General features: G+C 40.7%; 1 protein-coding gene across 1 annotated transcript; it reads right to left on the bottom strand.

Annotated features, from left to right (window-relative positions):
* Positions 1–9,268: 9,268 nt before the first annotated feature.
* On the bottom strand, positions 9,269–21,754 carry sec14l1 (SEC14-like lipid binding 1). The gene is made up of 16 exons (XM_004560682.6): positions 21,575–21,754; positions 21,143–21,239; positions 16,362–16,511; positions 16,008–16,139; positions 14,852–14,980; positions 14,534–14,753; positions 14,100–14,209; positions 12,992–13,181; positions 12,520–12,608; positions 12,356–12,426; positions 12,075–12,246; positions 11,515–11,649; positions 10,667–10,801; positions 10,203–10,445; positions 9,875–10,053; positions 9,269–9,623 (listed from the first exon to the last, which is right to left on the bottom strand). The coding sequence occupies exons 2-16, from the start codon at positions 21,203–21,205 to the stop codon at positions 9,539–9,541; spliced, it is 2,103 nt and encodes a 700-aa protein (XP_004560739.1). The 5' UTR covers positions 21,206–21,239; positions 21,575–21,754; the 3' UTR covers positions 9,269–9,538.
* Between the last annotated feature and the right edge of the window lie 1,097 nt (positions 21,755–22,851).

Here is a 22,851-nt window from a genome sequence, read left to right as displayed (position 1 = left end):
GAGAAATACATTCATCAGTGAGTCTACACAGACAAGCGTGCCAGTTTTCTGACAGGTTTTCAGACTAAGTAGAAACCAAGAGTGGTTCTTTCTCCGGGTCTTCTTCTGTTGCTACACTATCCTTCAGCTGGTTGCTGGCGTACATGTATAATGATATTATGATCTTCAATTAAGGAGATTCTCATTTTTGTATTGATAAAAGATCAAAACGAATGGTGAAAAATGAAATTGCTTCTCCTAAAGTAGCCACATTTCAGAGCACTTTGCTCTCAGCTTGCTGGCTTTGTTGTGGTTTGTAGAGTTTTCAAAAGTGAAATGGGAGGGACTCCTGATTCCTCTTCTGTTGAATCAGCTCCCAGTTTGGATTTGGGGACAGGCACACTCTGCTTTTAAGATTAGCCTTTTTGATAAAGCTTCTAGTTAGGGCTGGATCAGGTGACCTTGAATCCACCACTTGTCATGCTGTAATAAGCTTTTCCTCTTCACTCAGCTGTTTTCACCTCTTTGCATCTTTTCTCTGTGTGTTCATACAACATTACTGTTTTTAATTATTACCAATTATTAAACTCTGGCGCGCTCTCTCCTGTAGTTCGTCTCATTGTTCTCTTTTCCCCTCCCTCAGCCTGGCTCTGCAGGTGGTTCCATCCTGTTAAAATTGCGTTTTTCCTTCCCACTGTTGCTAAGTGCTTGCTTATTGATGTTGTCGATGTTGGCGATCGTGGCTCAAGAGTTGGGCGTTCGCCTTGTAATCGGAAGGTTGCTGGTTCGAGCCCCGGCTTGGACAGTCTCGGTCATTGTGTCCTTGGGCACGACACTTCACCCATTGCCTACTGGTGGTGGTCAGAGGGCCCGGTGGCGCCAGTGTCCGGCAGCTTCGCCTCTGTCAGTGCGCCCCGGGGTGGCTGTGGCTACAATGTAGCTTGCCATCACCAGTGTGTGAATGGGTGGATGACTGGATATGTAAAGTGCTTTGGGGTCCTTAGGGACTAGTAAAGCGCTATATAAATACAGGCCATTTGTCTGATTATTGGGGTTTCCTTCTAATACTGTAGTGACTTTAAAATATAAAGTGCCACGAGGCACTTGTTGTTGTGAATTAGCCCTATATAAATAAAACGGAATTAAATTTCATTTCTTTTCTATCTAATGAATTGACGTTTTTTTGTCTTATCCTTTCCTTAAGCTCATTCAACAACCAACAGATTTTAACAGTCAAAGGCCCTCAATACATTGCATTGTCTCTTTTGTTTTGAAGTGCTAATGATCCACAGAACAAAAGACTTGCACTAAATTTCAGCACACAGGATGTAGCAGTGTTGCCAAAGCAAGTGCCACAAATTGGCTCTCACATTCAGGCTTTCATCCACACGGTAGTGTGTGTCTGCATGCAACAAGTATGTAATAGGCTTAACAGATCACAGCTGAAAGATCCTTGGTCAAGAGCCTAAGCCAGTCTTGAAGGCAATTACAAGCACAATGCCTTCACACAACATGTAAGCAAGACGGACAGAAAGAGGATTAGCCAGGGGAGGCGGGGGTGGTGGTAGTTAAAGCTGTCATTGTTGAGACTCTCTGCATCGGTCTCGTGTGGAAGCAGAGAGGGGAGATTGATCATTTCAATATCCAAATCAGGATCTGAAAGGCAAGAAACACGGGTAACACACCAGCCCAAAGTTATTTTAGCCCTGACAGGTGATGAGTTTCCCTCAGGCACATACAATAGGCAGACCTGTCAAGCTCTATATCTCATCTCTGTTGCTTGTCAAAGCAATTTTCCCCAACTACAGGTGGGACAGTCAAAAACATTTTCCACATCTGCATTTTGAAAACACCTGCCTTAAAGGTTTATAAATGTAACACTGACATGGTGAAACCTTGAGCAGTATACTAGGATAGGGCAAATACAGGTTAGAGCATTAAAAGGAAGTAAATTACTGTATTCACGTTTTTCTTTCCAAATGGAGCAAATCCTCCAACCTAGTCAAGGCATTCAGCTCAAGCTGCATTGCTTTAGACATGCCTCACTCTCCTGACACGATATACCAAGCATACCCTGTCAATTAGGTGGTCTATTTAAGCAGCAAAATTTCCCATCTCTCCATCTCTCTGTCTGACATACTCTGTTAGTGCATTTCTGCCTGCTGTTTCAAAACCCTCCACCTTCAGCATCTGCCTGTCCCTGCACCTCTGAGCTCCATGGGGATATTTACTCATCACTCCCCAATTACTGTATGCATCATAACCGAGGAGCTCGAAGCGCTTGGAGACTACACAGACAAACACAACTATATTCTCCTGTAGTAATAAATAATTTGAAATGCAGTTTGCCCAACTGGACTGACAAAAACCAGCTGAATCAGAGTCTTGAAACAGCCTCCTCATGAACAGTAATCCAATTTTATAAGAAGGCATTTTAAAATTCATAGAGAAGTCAAACTAACTAAAAAAGATTTTTTTTATATCTGCATAATAAAAAAAAATGAAAACCAATTTCTGGCAGCACTGTTTAAACATGAGTTGTTTAAATGAAATTCAGTGATGGCTAAACTGCTTGTCTTTCCCTACCTGATGTCATAAACTGGATAAACCGGTGGGAAAATGGGCTCAAGTGCAGAACCCAAACGAGGACCACAGAGAATGATTTTACTTTTACATTCTTTATTTACATGTTCAGTGTTAAGTGTAAAGACAAAGGCACCAAGGGGGTGGCTGGAAATCACTCCAGTCTTAGATGATGCAGGCTACAGGGGAGAGACAAGAGGTAGATGGATCCCTAGTTGATGCTAGGGATAGTGCTGGCATACATTTATGATAATGTTTTGGTCTTCATTCAAGGAAATTTGCATGGTGGAAAATACTCACTCTAAAGTTCTCAAACTGATCTCCCTGTTGGAGCTCAGTCTGGGGGGAGTTATTTTTTTCTCCTTATCTTTCCTCATGTGGTGCATTTTCCATTGTTATACCTCTCTGACCTGTCTTCCCCATGTGATGTTTTGTGTAATGTATGTATGGTCGGAGGGTAAGATGGCGCCGCCATTGCGTGCAATAGGTCGGCAGCCTTGTGAAATTTCCCCTTGTGGGACTAATAAAGGTATATCAATTCAATAAAGTAGCCACATTTCAGAGCACTCCTATCTCTAAAGTTTCAAAAGTAAAATAGGACGCAGAGCTTTCAGCTCTCAGGCTCCTCTCAGCTCCCAGTTTGGATTTGGGAGACAGACATTCTCTTTGCCTTCAAGATTAGGCTTTAACTTTTGATAAAACTTATCATTGAGACTGAATTAGGTGACCCTGATCTTGCTTTTGCTGTACTGCAATAGACTTAGGCTGCTGGGGGTTTCTTCCTTTGTCACACAAACCTTCTGCATCCATCGCTACATCCAAGCAGCTTCTTTGTGATCCTACTCTTTTCCTTCTGCCTCTAAGCTCTATATCCAGCATCCTTTGTCCTATTTCTTTGTCTCCAAACTGGTCAACCTGAGCTGTCCCCCTGTCCCAGTGAAAATCTTAGCATCTTCCAGCTCGGCCTCCTGTCTTCTTGTCATTGCCACCGTCTCTAAACCATACATCATAGCAAGTCTTAGTACAGCCTTCCCTTTCAGTCTTACAGGCTTTATGTTTTATGGATTAAACACAAACGAGGGTTAATTATTGAACATTAAGGGGCTAGTAGGCAGATTTTGTTTATGCTAAGCTAACTGGCTGCTGGCTACAGCCTTACATTTTATGGATAGATGTGACAGCGGTATTAATCATGTTGTGCAATTCTCTGCCAGGGAGGGAATTTTTCTCTAAAGGTATTTAAATTTGTGATTCTAATTCAAGCAGCATGGAGTGAATTATGAATTGCATTGACCAGTGATGGATTAAACATTCTGTAAAATTCAGATTTGAAGGTCATCGGGTTTGAAACAAGCGCAGCATTTTAGAAAACAAAAGATGATGCTTACCTACATCTAGAACCACACAGGACCCAAGTTGCAGAAGCCTCTTCATTTCTTCATAACATGGGCTGTAGGGAATTTGAGCCGCAGTGTGTGCCAGTTTGCATCAAACAGTCATTCTGTGTTTTCCACTAATCTCTTTCCAAATGAAAATGAGTTTACTGTCACCTGAGAATAGAGGTGTCCCTTTACTGTGAGGAAAGTTTCTTTTAATTACACAGCACATTGACACACGCAGTTTAGACAAGGACGGAGGGCTTAGATGCTACAAACACACTGAGTGGTGTAGCGCCAGCATGCATCTGGGGATCACTTACGGCCCTGGCTTACAGTAACTACCTCATAATGTTGGAGAGAGACACGGAGACAGAGCAGTGAACACTAGTGCCAGGAAACATTTTCAGACAACAGTTTGGCTGTGTTTTTATCTCCTCTTGTTCTCTGATTCATGCATCTGTGAAGCATTGTTTAAAACAACACGGGGACCAGACTTGTTCTGGACGGTCTGCAGAAGCCGATCTGCCGTTTTTTAAACTGGGTGACACTTTTTGTTCTCATAGATTTGCTGTCTTCATCTTAAAGTGCTGCTCAGATAATTTGATAGTATCACCTTGAGTCTTGAACTGACCTGAATTGCTGTTTATATTCATTTTTTAAAATTATTTACATTTTAGCCTAAGCTGTTAAGAGAAATATAAAATGATTTTATGAAATTACCTGTAGTTTTGTCAGCAATAATGTCCTTTTATGTCCTTGAATAAAAGTGTTTGCAGAAGATGATTGCATCTTATTTAATTTTCTGGTTAAAGACTAGGCAAAACTGATTAATTAACTAAGCACCTCACCATTAATTAGTTGGCAAAAACACTGCTTACTGATCATAACTTAAGATTACTGTACAATAGCTTATGAAGATGATGGTGATAAAACAGGCTGTCCTGAGACGTTAACACAATGAAACAGAAAAGCATAGGAACAGAAAAACAGAAGCCAGAGACATCTATAGGAAAGAGAGGGAAGAGGTAATACAGTAAAATTTAGGTATGCATGTGCAGTGGATACAGGGGTGATGGCACCACGTACTGAGCCATCCCTCTATAAAGTCTGACAGGATAAAAAGGACTGGCAGGTGAGCTGGCAGACGCTCCCATGAGATATACAGAACTCTTCAATATCTACATTTGCCTTGATCGTCCTGCTCCCCTCGTCCTTAATCTTACCTTCACACCTTTATGTCAGTCTCTCTACCTGTCTGTCTCGCTTTATTCTCTCTGCCTCTCAGCAGGTGCCCACATCAACCCCCAACAGTCTGGCTTTCAGCAAGGCAGCCCTGTGTTCATTTAGAGCTGGTGGTGAGGCTTGCTTCGAGAGGAGAGCAAAGACAGGTGCTCTGAATGTCAACATTTACTCTTTGCCAGCAGAAACACTATTGATTACCCATGATCTAACATGAAGTAGTATAGAGGAACCTTTACTGTCTATAGAAGGGACATGCACCATCAGGCAGGAAGAACTAGCTCCCTCCTGTCACATGGTAGCATTTAATAGGACACACCTCATGCAGAAGGTTAAAATATACAGTAGTGTGTCCTTTCCACAGCAGAGTTTTTGACTTGTTATAGAAGGAAAAGCACTGGTATTTTTATTAAACTGCATCAGTGTGGTATGTCTGACTTCAGACTTCAACCAATGAAAATATTAAAGCCAAGTGGCTTGCATATCAGATAGATAGATAGATAGATGATAGATAGATAGATAGATAGATAGATAGATGTAGTTTGCAAGGAGGAATTTCAGAAAATGTGTCCAATTTATCATCGTTAATCATTTTATCATCACACAGACTCATTCGGTCTTATTGCCATGTTATTTTATCACTTTGGTTTGTAGATGCTTTGTAGTTGCAGGCCTGCTCCAAGTCGAAGCCACCATTTCAAATTTAACAAGTCTCCAAGCATATTGCTCCCACTGCTGTTTTCCCAGCATGAATTTTAGCTAATTTAGCATTTCTTGTTCTAAATTTTCTAAATTTCTTTTTTTTTTTTTTTTTTAAAAAGAGGAAGGCTTAATTTGATTTGCACACAGCCTTCGAGGTCTGTTGTCTTTTTATAGAGGAAAGTAATTCAATATTTTATGTGAACCCTGGGGCAGCTATTGTCAGGATTCAATCAATGGCATGACGATAAAGCGTGAGTTGGCACTCTTCTTTATTACAGGAAAGGGATGCAGCACAAAACATGTTTGTGGTTGTGTCATAAACGGGACTGCGATGTGGTGCTCGATGTCTCCTGTCGTTCATTCTTACATTAGACAGATTAGTTACTCGGCACAGCTTAGTAATCGATCCAAACAAGCAAAAAGATAAGTAACTGCTATAGTGTTTCCACTAAAGCATTTAAAAGAGTGTGTGTGTGTGGGGGGGGCAAAAACTCATATTGACCTCCACAGTTCAGTGACCAATTAGAGGGCAAAGAATGAAAATGTCAACTACAGCAGTCAGTGAGCCGAGGAAGCCCAGAGAAATAAATGCAGGTGTGATTCGAACGCAGATGAAAACAACACAACTTAAAGCAGAACCTTGACAGTCTGTTGCAAATGAGGGCAGAGCTCAGAAATTGCCCTAAATTGTAGCTAGATTGATGGTCTCTCTTGTAGCAGGGAAAAATCAATGTAACACGATATGAGAGATGGTATGAAACATCAGAGATAAATAGATGTGACTGTATCTATTTGTTTGTGGACATATTAATCAAGCCCAGCAGTATATCAAGTCAGAAAATGAATTTCAAACAGGCCAATATAAGATTAGCTAATCAGACAGGTCCACAACTCAAACGAAGGAGTTTTACTGTTTGTTTTTCAGCTTCCGTACATCACACTCAAACCAGGGCCGCGATTTAGACGCACAGTTGTTTTGAGACCAACAATCCCGGGCAAAGTTTTCCTGCCAGTGTATCAAGCCTCCGGAAAATAATGTGGCGCACTAATCCGGAGCTCTCCTTTTCAATTAGTGGGAAGGTCAAGATTGTCAGAAGGAAGCAAATGAAACACGGCTTAGGTTTTAATGAGGCTCCACACTACAGTGAGAGCCTACAACCTTATGCCTGATAAGGTTTTCTCTTTTATTATCGAGTTCAACAAGAAAAAAATCCATTTTAGCTGAAGCCTGTGGTGGATAAAGAGAACTGGTTGAGCGATAAGTGGTTTTCACCTTATTTTTTATTATTTTATTTTTCGCTTTGTATTTTAGGCGCTATTATCAGCTGACCTTGGCTTCTCTTAATGCATCAACTTTGTTAGCTCTTGCAAATAGACTCAGAGGAGTGTGTTGACATGGGTAAGCGGTGCATGAATCACTATTTTGCAAAGCACAACCTCCCTACCTTTTGTAATTTATTTATTTTTTCTATTCATGAGATGTAAATACAGAAAAAAAAGACAGCCTCAAAGTCATCCCCGTGTTGCCTATTTCCATGTCTGAGTCTGGAAAAGCTGAGAAAAGATCGTTCATTATCATGTACATATTCCCAGTGAAGGCTGGGATGCTAATATCGGTAACAAGTCTGAGGACTATTTCAGCAGCATGTTATGAATGCAGCCCTCCTCCTGCCTGCCTGCTGTGCTCGCCAAAGAATAAAGTGTTCTAGTCTTCTAGGTTGCGGTCTTATTCCAGACTGATTTTAATTTGACTCTTACTTCAGACAAGTCCAATCTCCGCCGTGGTGGGAAAGCACATTCAATCAGCCGCTTATGAGGCAGGTTAGAGAGAGAATGTGAAATGTCTTAGGGAAATAAAAGGGGGATTGAGTCTTCATTTGTGCCTATGGGGAGGCAAATTCCAGATAACTTTGCTGGAGACTTATCTGGGATGTTCAGCAGCGCAACAAGCGAATAAGTAATAAGAAGTCAAAGTGCAGGTGCATTTATCAGTTCTTTCGTCAAAACTGGTGAGGAAGAGAGATAATATATAATATATTGGACAATACATTTGATCCTAAGACATCTCTTCTAGCACAGAGAGAGATTCCCATTTTTTGTGAGTAGCTTGAAATCTTTCAAAACATTTCAGGTTTCTTACAATTACAACTTAGAATAGATATTCAGGACATCTCTAATCTTTCTTCATTTTATCAGATGTTATAAAGTCAAAATTCATTCAGTTTACAACAAATATCTGCAGAAGAAATGTTCCCATCTCCTCCCCCTGCCCACTTTTAACATTACACTGTACCTAGTAAACATCAGCATGTGAGCACACAGGACGAGCTGTAATGATTAATCAGCCGAGTGATTTGTGGCTTCAGGTCAGCCAGGACACCCTCAGAAGGTGGCGTCAGGTCAACCAAACAGGTGGCCACATTATGAGGTTATGCATTATCGAGTATTTCATTTGCTTATGAAATTTTACATATGTAGACATTTTCAAGCCAATGTGAGCCAGTAAAATAATTTGGCCTTAAAATATATAACAGTTATATTAACAAAAACATTTTTTACGAGAAAATTAGGCACATCAAGATACAGAAGTGTTATTCTGTGTGTGGAAAATGTGGGTTTTGGGAGGTTGTTAGAGAAGGCTGAATAATTCACTAAACAAGCTTCAGGCTAAGTCGGTGAACTTTCTCTGTCTAACAGCACCGGCATGGCAGCAGGAAGTCAGGATGCTGGTAAATCAGCCTCACAAAGAAAAAACTCCACGTACCTGACTGTGCCGGGATAAACACCAACATGACACGAGTTTGCAACCAAGAAGACAAAAAAAAGAAATAATAATAATAACGCAGGAAAATTCAATTAAGCTTTAGCTGGAAGCATCTGATAAGTTTATGGAAATTAAAGTTTTATGTAAATCAGTAGTCTGCCTGGCCCAGTGCCAGGTCACAAGAGGCTGCACTTTATTGCATTTAAATTAGCTGCCTGAGAAAACTAAGCAGCTCCGCCTAACAAGCCCAAAAAACATTACATGAAATCTAGGGAGTGTGCTGCAGATTTTCAAAAAAGAGGTTTCATACCAGCTTCTCATTCCTAAAACCTCACCGTTTGCTCGAAGAGCAATAACAATCTCGATGATAAATCAAAGATATTGCTTCAGCACAGCTTTGCCAGCGCAGGTGCTGTTCGAAACACTTGGTGCAAGACACTCCAGAGACATCGATTATTATTGTTTTACAATTCTGAACAATTCTCCCTTCAATTTCATAGACAACCAAATGAAGACTGTGAGTTAAACTCCAAGCGGAAAGGCCGCTGCAGATTTGAGAGCAGCTCCAGCAGACTGCACTGACACCTTGTGGACAACAGAAGCAAGGACAGAAGCTCATGTGTGCTTTTTTAAAATTTAATCTAAGAATATATAAACGCTACTGTGTGTGAGTCATCTCCTTTTTTTCATTTTATGCATTGTCGTATTGCAAGGATATAAGACGAAAGTGCATTTTCATCAGGTATTTGCATTATTAATGTACTCCGGTAGAAACAAAAATCAGTCTTCAGTGACACAGCTCATATTTGAAAAACAAAATTCTCTTTGAAGGCACCAGTGGATACAAGTGAGCTTTGGTCATCGCTGCATCTGGACGTCCGCTTAACAGACGCTACCTTGAAATGGTAGAGGATGTTGTGGTGCCACTGAGCTGTGAGAAGCCACTGTGACAAGACTCGAGACTGGTCATGGAACCCCTAAAAAAACAAACAAACAAAAACAAATCGACAAACAACATTATCTTAACTTGAAGACGTAGTTACACCCAATCAAATACTAATCAATTATTCTAATCACTGCGGCAAATAAAAGGCAGCTTGCGCACAAGCATAAGGAACAAACAGTTTGCATAAATGTCCCTGTATATATATTTAAAGTCTTACATAAGACCCATGCAGTGAAAAAGAGCCTCAGTATAGCATCAAAAAAATAAAAATACCAAACTGACCTGAAGTCACAGGAGGCAAGGACCTCGGTGTAGTACATGATTTTACACTTGTGGGAGGAAACCTGCAGAGAGGCCAGCACATCATCCACTCGAGGCATGCTGGAGGCTGCGCAGGCTGCGGAGCTTAGGAAACGCCACTGGAGGATGTAGAAGCCGGGCCAGCGTGTTATGTGGGAGCCCTGTTTCAAACCAGAGAAATCTGCAGGATCAATTTGTGTTCGCTGTGACGGAGGATTAAGCACTTAAGACGGCGAACGGGGACAAAGGAAGGTTGTCTGAGACTGCTAAACAAAGACAGATCAAAAGAGCTTTTTATGTCCTCTCTCACCTGCACACTCTCTCCCTCCCTACACATGAGGGCTTTCTCCACCGTGCTGTAGTCCTGGCCTAGTACCCAGCTCTTGTCTATAAGCTGTGGATTAACAGCCCCTAGGGAAGCGATACCATGAGTTTCCTTTCTGGGAGGCTGAGGGGCTCTCCTGGAGTGGTAGATGTTAAATGCCACATCTCCTTTAGACACATCAAAGTCCCATGTGATGACAGAGGAGGCCTCTGTGATCTCTATCAGCAGCTGTAGAAAGATGTAAGAAGATTAGAAACACAGGTCTGAAGACTGCAATTCATTAATCACGCTATATAGTTTAAGCATGCAATGCATAGTTGTTCCAGTAAGTGGCACTATTACACAATGCATAAACTCTATTAAACGCAAAGAAATGTCGCCTTTCTTGCCCTGTTGTTAACTCTTATTGTCATAAAACTGGAGGCAAAGCATAAAAGTTGAGACTGCACCTCGTATGGAGCCCCCTTGTAGATACTGGCACTTTTATAGATGGAATCAGTCAACAGGCGGTTTTCTTCACTCTCTAATTCTTCTGCTGTTCTGTACAGAAATTTGGGAACCATTCCTCCTTCAGGAATGTCACACTGAAGAAGAAGAAATAAATGTGATTAAAGCAGAACGCTTACTAATATATATCAAAATATATGTAGACATACTAGCTTGTTTTACAAAAAGCATAGTGTAATAAAGTAATATCTTATGTAATAAGTTTTACTGCAATTCATATGCCATGAACTTAGATATGCAGGTTCAGTTAAAGGATAACCTTTCTCAGTATGAAATGCCATTTTATAGTTCCAACTAGATACAGCTCTTTCACTTTCACGTTTGCAGCTGAGCAACAACTTGTTGAGTGCTCACAGAACTGACTGAACTATCACAGAATTCAAACACGCGAGTCCTCCTGTAAGGACATCGTGATGTGCCCCAGATGCAATTTTTTTCCTTTATGTCAACAAAAAAAGGAAAGAAAACTGAGCCAGCTGAGCTGAGGCAGATACTGTACCCACTAGCCAGTGAGCACAGTATGTTCTGGTCCTATCTGACAACCTGCAGCTCAAAAATCTATACAGGCCTCCAATATATCATTTCTTCATAACAAAACAACACAGGGTCAAGGGCCTGAAGTGCAAGGTGATGTTCACTGGATTTGTAGAGAAATGTCTACCCAGATGTAGCTATGCTAAACTGGTACATACTGGTGAAACCACATACTGCAGGTATGATATGCATATTTCTGGCTGGGCTGAGACTGACTTTCACAGGTATGGTCAATAAGCTGAAGACTTAACCTCACCATGCAGTCTCCTTGCAGGAAGTCAGGGATAATTTCTCTGTCAATGTAGTCTACCAAACCTCCTGGACCCTGGTAGTCGTTTCCAGCATAAACAAGGAACTTCTTACGAGTGTTTTCATCAATAAGGGGGCTGACCTGGCGGTGAGACCGAGAGAGCATGCAGGAAAGGGCAAAGTCACTTATTATGGACTGTGAAAGCCAATCCATAATCAATGAATAATTCAAGCATGAAAAATGCACATGTTAGCTGGTTGATGGTGTTACTAAGCATCCATAGTATTTTATATTGACATCATCGTCCCAGTAGCTCATTCTCTTTCTGTAATTTCTTACAATCCTGCCACCCATGCTACTGCATACAGCAAAGATTAAATGTGCCCCTATGGGTTTTAGTTTTACAGTCATCTTTCCTGGTCCATAAATAGATTTTTCTTTGTTTATTAGTTGCTCATTTTTCCAGCATGGCTGGACTGCACTTAGCTATTTATAATCTCTGCATCTGTATTCTACAGCTTTATGAATTCTTCCATATTCAGGTGATGCAGTCAGTTTATTCTCACCAGGGTCCACAGCACAGGGAAAACTCTCGGTGCCCGCAGTATGAGCAGGCGACCCAAAGTTTCAGGGTAATTGGCCTCAACAATTTCGATGATTCTCAACAGCGCCTTAATGCCAGGTCGCCACAGATGACGCATGTTTAGACCGTCCAGATCCACCAGGCAAGTCCAAGAACTAGCGACACATAAAAACAGACATCGCATTGTTTTGGTTAAAGTGCACTGCTGATTTCTCATTAACCAATGGGACACGAGCAGGATTAAACTAAATACGATTTAGGCACCTAATAGGTTGTCCAAAAACTCTGGTGTTTTCCTCACAGCGCCTCAGTCCCTCCTCATTAATGGAAAGCACCTGCAACATTGTCACAGTTAAGCGCCAACTTCATTTAGAATATCTTCACTTTTTGCTTTGTTTCCATGTAAATTAAGTTATAAATTATGTCACCTGTCTCAGCAGCGCCTCCTCACCCAAGGCTCGTACCAAACCTTTAGTGTCCATTTGACCCAGACGCAAAATGTACAGAGGACGGCCATCTGAATGAGAAGGAAACACAGTGAACAATCACAAACTGCACTGCACACTTCCACCTGTAAACAAAGCTGGTGTTTACCGCTCTAGAAAGGGTATCGGTTTAGCATGTAAACACTCAAGGGGAACATCCTGTGTTCAAGTCTTAACTGTGATCAGTTGGATCAGCTGAGCTGTTAAAAGCAATGAAACCTTTTCCAAACATGGGAGTGAAGACATATGGTGTTCAGACTTTGCAGTCAATAATTAACAGGCTGTTTGAGAACTATATAAACACAAAAGCTTAAATCCCTGTGGCTTTTAAGATTAGCTGATAAAATTTCCCTCTGCCTGGAGTAAAAAAGCCTCACAATAATGGCAATATCAACCAGCATCGCTCACTCAGTACCTTTGTCGTGGTGGTGCCAGCCTCCAGAGTAATAATCCTGGAGCAGTTGAGGGCGCTTCCATGTGTCTAACAGGAAATCCACCTGATGCTGTCTCCTCCAGGTCAGTGACTGGCAGAGGAACTCCCTGGCCTTGTCGAGGTTGAAATCTCTGGCCCTGAGGAAGCGTAGCACATGCTGATCCTTTGGAATCTGTACATGAGAGGTGCATCGTTAAAGATGCTGATGAATCCAAAGCATTTTTTAATACTCTGCTGGTGAAAATCTTTGCAAATTGCATGTAGTGCAGTGAAAAAGAAATTGCGCCCTAAACTGAATAACTGGTTTGCTTCGTTTGCAAAAAGGTCCTGAAACAGCAAAGGAGCCCCAGACCATTACACTACCACCACCATGTCTGACTCTTGGTTTCATGTTCTAATTATTAAATGCTGTGTTAGTTTTATGCCGATGCAAAGGGACTCAAACCTTCCATAATGTTCATCGTTTGTCTCTTTCTTATTGTTGAACCATGAACTTTGAGCTTATTTGAGATAAGTGAGGCCCGGAGGTCTTAAGATGTTGTTCTGGGTTCTTTTGCGATCTCATGGAAGAGTTGTTGATGCACTCTTGGTGAAATTTTGGCAGGCCATCTGCTCCTGGGAAGGTTCACTACTGTTCCAAATTTTCTCCATTTGTGGATAATGGCTTTCATTGTGGTTGACTGGAGTCCTAAATCCTTAGAATTGGCTTTGTAACCCTTTGCAGACGATGGCAATGACTTTTTTGCACGGGGCCAGGGAGGTTTGAATGACCTTTTTTCCTTAAATAAATAAAACAATAATTTAAAAAATGCCTTTTGTATTTACTGGGGTTACCTGTATTAAACCTATATTAAAATTTGCTGGATGATCTGATAAACATGATAAATATGCAAAAAACTAAGAAAACAAGAAGGGTGCAAATACTTTTTCACAGCACTGTATGTCTCTGAGCATCAAAACTGAGCTAGAGTAAGAGTGGAAGCAAGAGGGAAATAACAGGTTGCGTGAGTGTCTTAGAAGTAAAGGCATACTGTATATCGCAGCATCAACTGTTCACTAATGAAAGAAACTGTGTTTGTTTATTTGTGACCTTGCCCTTGTGGGTTTCCTGCAGCCATTGACGCAGCCGAATAAGACAGCTCTCCTGCAGAGGCGTTAAATCACCTAGGTAACGTCTGATGTAGTCAGCATCCAACTTGTCTACAGGCCAAAACACAATAACAGCATAATGTTACACAATATTGCATCCAACAGACTGAAGACTATGGTGCAATTTCAGCGTTTTTGAAAATAATTAGACACGGTGAGTTTTGCAGGTTTTTATCAAACACTTAAAATGTTGCTTCTGTTTGTTTGAGGTTTTTTGGCAGTGCAGTTATAGGAGGATTCCTGCACTGCTGTATAAATCACCCACTGATCTATTTCCCACACTTTTAATATCTCAGTTGGTAAATTCACTCTATGTATTGTTATCTTTTGACATTTATATTAAACCTTTGCTGGGATTAGCGAGCACACACTGACCATCAGGCGAACCGGTCACTAGCTCTGCAGAACATGATGAGTCTTTACAGTGCAGCCCGTCCTTGGCACTGTTCACTGGGATGGCTCTGGCAGCAGAGGGGGGCAGCAGCTGGTGCCTCCAAGTGACTGTCCCAGAGTCAACAGTGGAGGTCCAACGAGGTATATAAGTGACTCCTTCTTTCTCCAGCTCTCTGAGGTAGTACTCAATAATTTCTTTACCCTTCATCAGTTGAAGGAAATGAAAGACTGAATTAATTTTGACAGTTAGGGAAGCATCTGGACCAAGACGTGAAGGCAAATGAAGTAAAATATGCAAACCTTTTTAATGCTACTAGCATATTGCTTCATCGCTATCTTCTCTGCGGTGCTTTCAAAACCAAAAAAGGACTTAATGTCCAGACTAGCCGACTGTTCGAAGCAAGTCCAGCTCTCATTCTCTGGATGAACCTGTGGAAGAGGACACGCATATGAATTTGAACTTGAACCAAACTGTTCAACCAAACTCTTTGTTATGTAAACAAAGCACAAGCTGAGGTTTAATACAAAATATTACATCAGTGCATACATGGTTACATATCTCGTCATCACAATTTTAACTGCCTTTTAAGTAAATGGTAGGTTCTGGTGCCAGGTACTGCACATACACTCACAAGCCACTTCATTAGGTACGCCTTTTCAACTGCTTGTTATTGTAAATATCTAATCAGCTAATCACTTAGTAGCAACTCAGTGCATACAGGCATGCAGACATGGTCAACACAATCTACTAAAGCTGAAAACTGAGCGTCTGAATGAGGAAGAAAATTGGTGCCAGATGGGTTGGATTATTGCTGTTGTCCATCTCTTTATGACTACAGCGTAACACATCATTTCAGAAAGCTCAGATCATGCCAAACTGGTTTCTTGAACATCACAATGAGTTCACCGAACTCAAACGGTTTCCACAATCGGCAGATCTCAATCCAATTGAGCACCTATGCAACTATGTGATGCTATTATGTTAACATGAACCAAAATTGATTGAATTTGTGCCACGAAGAGTTAAAGAAGATGAGAAGGCAGCTGTAGCAAGGTATACCTAATGAAGTGGCTGGTTCAGTAATTGCAAAATTACTGTCATACAAAATTCTTACTTTCTTCTGTGCAGACTGCCACATGATACAGAGCAGACATCAAAAAGTTGTGCGAAGCATCTTTTAACAGGGAGAGCAGTATTATAGTAACTCTGACTGAGACAACAGCAGCTTTAAAGACACCTGGTGACACTAGCTCTTTAGTGCCTTGAGCACACTATGGGAGGATCACCTAAGATGAATAATTCATGCACCACATATTGCATTGCCTTTAGCAGGGACTCTGTACCATCCGGCAAGCACTAGGCGTTGTAAAAGTTTATATAAAAACAAAGAAATAAACCTCCTACACGCTGCCACATTCTAAGCACCTGATTACCACGTTTGACTCTCAGACTCACCGTGTAGCTGCACCTCTCACGGACAATGACTCTGTTAGAAAAAGTCTCATTGTGAACCTCAATATGGAGCGTCCTGTCTCTGCGGTTCAGAGAGTTTTTTTGGATGAAGTACAGATAATCCACGCCGGCGATCTACATGCAGAAGAAACAAAACATGCTACATTTACAGTTACTGCAAAAAGTCACATCTTTTATCCTCCAATAACATGTGCAAGGCTGAAATGCATCATTTACAAGTATTTCACTAAATAAAGAGCATCTGGTTTTTGTACTTCACAAAAGAAAGATCACATCATAGTAACCAATTCCTTTGCTTTACCGCCCTCATCCCCTATAAGGTCAGAGTGGAAGTACCCGTTTGAGAAGTCGTGGGGCTTCGATGTCGATCGTACAGCGCCTCTCAGTCACCAGCACGCATCCATCATCACTTTGGCTCTCACTTATGATCTCGCTGTCCACAAACATTGGAATCAATGGACACTTTGGGAACCGTCTCACGTAGGCCTGAAAGACATTTATATAGAAAAATTGATTGATTGGGTTTATTATTATGTTGTCTGTATTAATGGCTTGCCTGGGTCCATTCAGTTTGTTCCACTGGGAGCTCTGCCTCAGTGAGGTAGCTCACTGTTAGGAAGGGAAAGCTGCTTATAGAAAACTATAATCACAAAGGCTGACTGAATAGATTTATAGCACTGAACTACTGTGTCAGGTTAGGGTGCTTTTTTCTGTAGTTAGCAACTTTAGTTTATGTAAATGCCTATTAAAATGTTGTGTTTTGCAGACACCAACAGCCTGCAGCATTTACAAGCAGTAATTGCCACGTGTTTTAAAGACCAAAGCATGTGACCATCTGCCCTCGCCACTATCACCAGGGCTACCTGTATGCACTTACTGAGCTGCCAGGCAGGCGTTTCAAGATCTGCAGTAAAAGATGTTACTTAACAAGGGGCAGTGCAGCTTCTGATAGCAAACTATTGACAACTAAGCAAAAGCAGGGGATGAACTAGACCTTTATGATACGGACAGCTGCCTGTGTAATGGCGCGGATAGAGGGATAAGCATTTTACCATGGGATAGAAAAGTGCCGTCAATGTCTTGAGGAACTGCGTTAAGCAGTAAAATCACTAAGTCAGCCAAGACTTAAGATTTTAAAAGTTTAAAAAGCTAAACTCTCAAAATCACACACACACAGACAACCTCGCACATCCTGCACGCATCAATACAGCACAGCGTATGAACAATCCAATCAACAGGATGAAATTATTCACTAAGAAAATTATTGGGAAATGTTTCTGTGCTAATTAAGCAGCAATGACTGGCGCTGTGCAACAGGCAAACTAACAAAAACAGTATGTTTCACTGATTGCAGACAAATTGAAAGCTCTGTTCTGCCTATTCCCCCTTCAGTATTATGAGCATAACCACATAATGGAGGCACAAAATATTTAATAATATATATAAAAGGGGGGGGGGGGAGAGAACATGGGTTTCTAGTGTTTTAGGCAAAGCAAGCCTTGAGGACTTTGTGTAAGCCAAACGTCAGACAGACAGCACTTTTCAGCTCATTCAAATCATGTTTTACTCTTCTGCCGATATTGATCAAATGCATTTCTACAAGTGTCGTGCGTTTACAGGCACCTAGCTCTGTTACATAAAGGCCCCGGAGAGTCATTAAGAAATGTCATGACAGGAACAACAATGGTGTCAAGGTTAAACATTCAGTAATATCCAGGACACTGATTAGCACTGTTAGCCTGAACAACAGCTGTCAGTAGCATTGAGGGAGCTAATGAGAAGCTCTGAGGTAAATGGGAGCAGAAGAGGATGTTAGCTGTTCATTTGGATTCTCCTCTTTAAGCTGTCGCAGGCTTCTTTCTCTTCTTAAAGGAGCTGTTATTTAGCTTTCACAAAGGGCTTATTTTGAGAGTCTTTTCAATAACCTGCAGTGACGCAGGAAGAATTTCAGACCTGCAAATGTTCCATGGGGAAGCATCAAATGGCTTTGGTGTAGGTGTTATCCACACTGTCTATTGTGTTAACTCTGTATAGCAGCTGCACGGCAAACTGTAACCGCTGCAGCATCGCAGTCTCTACAACCCTTCATCAAGGATGTTGTGCAACACTTTGGCTTAATGTGTAACTTAAGAGAAAACACCAAGAGCAGACCGCACAGGTGACGGTGCCCCTCACGGGAATCCGTATTTATTTTTCTTTTGTCCTACTTTTGCTTTGCCTGGTGTTCTTGTGCTTATGGTTTTAGCCCAAAACTGCAATTTGCAGTGATGGGAAAGCAATGCATCGGTATCATAACAAAAAATATTCCATTTAAAGAAAAGCCAGCTTATAGCATGGAATTTTAATGGATTTTTCCCCCTGTGTAACTATTGAATACTGTTGGAATAATGGAAAGTGAGTTATATAAATATAGCTGCAAAGTTTTCTGCTGACAAACTCTCTTTTTCTTAGCGTTGCATTTTGTTTGCTTTCTAAAGGATAAGAGAACTGGTCAGCGAGGCATTTACATAACTTACAGCTGTTCTAAAAAACCATCCTACAAAACAACTCGAGAACTCCCGACCTCTGCCCAGGCAGCACATGATAAGAAAACAACAACCACGCTGAATGACTTACAGACACCTCAAATACACACTCACCAGCCACTTCATTAGTTACACCTCACTAGCACTGGGTTGGACGCTCTTTTGCATTCAGAACTAACATTATTTCTGAGACGCTGGAAACATTCCTCTGAGATTTTGGTCCATATGGACATGACACCATTACACAGTTGCTGAAGATTTGCTGATTTCACATCTTTGTGGTGAATTTCCCAAAGGTGCAATCTATTGGACTGAGATCTGGTACCTGAGGCGGCCAGTTGAGTACAGTGAACTGTGGTCATACAGCTTTGGACATGGTCAGCAACAATACTCAGGTCGGCTGTGGTGTTTAGACAATATTCAGCTGGTACTAAAGGGGTCAAAGCGTGTCATGGAAATATCCCACAATCATTACACCACCAGCAGCCTGAACTGCTGATACAAGGCAGAATGGATCCATGATTTCAAGCTGTTTACAGCAAATTCTGACCTCACCATCTGAATGTTGCAGAAGAACTCAAGACTTATCAGACCAGGCAATGTTTTCCAATCTTCTGTTGTCAAATATTGGTGAGCTTCAGTTTCCTGTTTTTGGCTATTTGGAGCAGCGCTCGGTGCGCTTCTTCTCCATCTGTGCTGTGCACTCTGCTTACGTTGGCAGCCCAGTATCACAGCGTTATGTAAAAGACCATTTCACACTTTGCCTTTACAAATGAAATATACACACGTAGCACTTGCAGTAACAGCAGAGGGAGATACTTTATTTCAAGCCAACATGAAAATAATCATGGGAGGAAGCATTTAAACTGACATCATTAAGACATTTACATGTAAATATATACTAGCCACCTAGCTTAATCGTTTCTGGTTATTAAGGACCCTTGAATGTACTTCATGTGTTTTTGCTTACTACTGACTTCTTGGCTTTAAATATACTATCTCCCCCTGTCGGTAATGCAACCATTATCTTTTTTCCCTCTCCAAAGTTAGAAGTGGACAGGGTGTACCGGCGTGTTTATTACACGTTTTGCTGTGATACTGGGTTGACTTTGGCTGTAAGGAGTGGATCCTTTCAGCTCAAAGCAGTCTGGTTATTCTCCTCTGATTTCTGACATAAATAAGACAAAAAGTCTAAGAAATGTAATTCTAATGCAAAAACAAAAATCCCAATAGATCAGCAGTTTACAAAATACCCCGAACAAGAACGATGCCACGTTCAAGGTTACTTAAATGACTTTCTCATTCTGATATATTCTTGATTAAACCCCACAACCTTTGCATTTGCCAGACTCTGTATAGATAAGAAATAACGAGATTGACCGAAATTTGTCCGTTTTTGATATTTGCGCCAAATGAGCAGTTAAACTGACGTACCAAGTGAAGTGGCTGACTGTGAAGCACTATGGTCAACACTGTTGTTTTAATATGTGCTATATAAATAAATTTTGATTGATTGAGTGTCTATATCAGGGGTCGGCAACCCTTGGCACGTGGTGAAGGGTTAAGTGGTGGCACGGCATGCAGTGAAATAATCTGAGAAGGTGTATTTAAAATAAATATCTAAGGCTGGGCCACCAATGCACATCACAAATTAGCTCACACAGAGCTAATGACAATACAGCTAATGGTCTTTTATGACAATTTGGACGGAAGACTTTGTGCAACAGAAAGATCGTGCTGTATGTGCCCTTTGCCTCGAGAGTGTTGTTTGCCGGACTTCCAGTGTTAAACGACAATTTGAGACGAAACATCAAAAAACCTTCAAGGATGAGGCAGAGAAAGTTGAATCAATTACACGTGCTGTGTCAAGATATGAGAAGCAAGCAAGTACTCTAAAAGTTTTTACAGCTGCAAAACATCTGGTACTGGAACTGAAGCAAGTTATCGTATTGTTAATGCAACGGTTGATATGGCACTTTTTTAGATGGCACTTGTCATCAAAAAGGTTGCCTACCCCTGGTTTTTGCATAACCATTCAACATCAAGGCCAGTTGCCAAACACTAAATGGCAAGTCTGGTTTTGAAAAAAGGAGTCTTTATTGTGCTGTGTGTTTTCATGCAAAAAGAAAGAAAAGCACCCTTCAAGTTATTGTATTTAAAGCAGCACGAGCAGGAAAGAAAAAATATGCAGCATTCCAGTAAAGTCAATAAACATGCAGTACAGACTGCAAGTAAGCAAATATCAAAAATGAGACAAATGACTATCTGAGGCAGACAAGGCTACTGACTATTTTCTGAAAGTGTCTGGTCTCTTTTACATTGCCACCTAACCATGGAATGAGCTGGAAAACTTTTGAAATCTAAAATTTATTTATTTTCATGAGAGGAAAAGCTGAACAGCATTTGGATTGCAAAAGGTCAGTGCCCTAGAGTGAAAAGCAGATTGCCAAACTTTGATCCCTAGTTTGTGTATAAAGGATATTTTGCAAATATGAAGCTCATATTCAATGCTGTGAGCTGGAAGGCTGCATATATACATACGCACACAATCTGTGAATTTAAAAGATTCCTCAATATAAGCACGTCACTTACCGCCATTATCAACTCAAACGGGTGCTTGTAGACCCGAACAGGGGACTGGTACTCCTGCACCATGGCTGAAGCTCAGTCAGCAGCAAACTCTGTTAAACTGCCACAGAGATATGACACGGCAGCTGTCAGTATAGATTAGTGGAAAGGGCACGTCTTCTTCTTCTTAAAAAAAAAGTCTACATAACATGAGCTGAGTAAAGGTCAATGAGGGGAGAAAGAGAGGACAGTGACATTCACATGACCATAATTAGGGTTGAAATATAAGCTGTGTGCTGCAGAAGGAGAATTTCAGAAAGTTTTTTTGGAACCAGTTGGGATGTTTTGATCCATAGAGAAAATGTCAAAGTTCAAAGTTTGTTACAATGTAATGACACATAAGCAAACACAGTGTCAAGCGGTTTCTATAGCGGAAAGAAAGACACTTTGACTTACAGAAATGTTTTCTTTCCGTGCCGGCAGGTTGGCTTACTGTAGCTGTCCAACTATATGAGGGTCCATGTCGTCAGCTGAGAGAAGAAAGCGAGCCTCTCGCCTACTTTCCTACAATGAAAACCGCAAAAGAAAAACATTTCCTACCCGTCACTTTGACCTTACGGCAGACTTTTGACTCCGCCCCCTTTCGGCCAAACAGGAAATCAACGTGATGTTTGAAAAAAAAAAAAGTCGTTTTGGTCGCACATTTTCAAGCAAAATTTCATCCGACACTGACAAACACGAAATGAACAAAAGACTGTAAATTCGTGATTTTTTTTTTTTATCTGTCTAACATTATTGAATATTTTCTACCGCCTTTCTGGACTCGGACACAAACGTAGGAGGGCATATATACAAAGCTTTTTAAAGCTGTTGTTGTTGTACCTTACCAGACGACATGATAAACACGGAAAATGTTTTAAAAAATATGTCAAAAGTTTGTTAAACAAAAATAATGTGTATTGTTGTTTATTAGTTTGTCATTTTTCTAATAAACAACAATATAAACAAACTTCACATTTTTAATCTAAATTTGAAGTCAGAAATTAATGAAACAAAATATTTAAACGACTAAAACGAATTCTGTTCAGAAATGCATGTAAGTTGCTGGCATTTGTCATCTTAATAGAAAAATAATAAAGACAATAATAAAAACAATGGGCTTTACTTGTTTTTCTTCTTTTTTAAAACTAAATTGAAAAATTCATGGATAGCAATAATTATTAACATATAGTAACATACAGCACAGTAATAGCAGTAATTATATTTATAGAATTAAATGTGTTATTTTGATCAAACAGGTTGCACATATTGGTATGTTTATTTGCAAAAAAAAAGTGGCTCATTTCCCAGTATTGTTGATTTAGGTCACGATCCTTTCATTGGGTCAGAAAGACAAGAGGGGTCATGATTAGTTCTCTAATCTACAGGTGAAACTATATATATATATATAAATGTGTGTGTGTGTGTGTGTGTGTGTGTGTGTGTGTGTGTGTGTGTGTGTGTGTGTGTGTGTGTGTGTGTTAATGAGAGTTAAGGTAATAGAAACAAAAAGAGAATTATGATTATAAACTCATGGCCAATAATAAAAAGCTGAGCAGAGGGGAATTCTGACTGTGTGGTAGGATGTCCACATCTAGCAGCTTTAAAAATCTGTGAAAAAACCCCCAAAATCTTTACCCCTTTGAAGAAAGGGTTGGATTTCCTAGAGCTGAGCCCTTCCATTGGAGTAGCTC

The sequence above is a fragment of the Maylandia zebra genome, linkage group LG4, assembly GCF_041146795.1.
Source record: "Maylandia zebra isolate NMK-2024a linkage group LG4, Mzebra_GT3a, whole genome shotgun sequence".
NCBI lineage: Eukaryota > Metazoa > Chordata > Actinopteri > Cichliformes > Cichlidae > Maylandia > Maylandia zebra.
The sequence above is the reverse complement of the archived record's forward strand: the minus strand, read 5'-3'. Positions and strand labels throughout refer to the sequence as shown.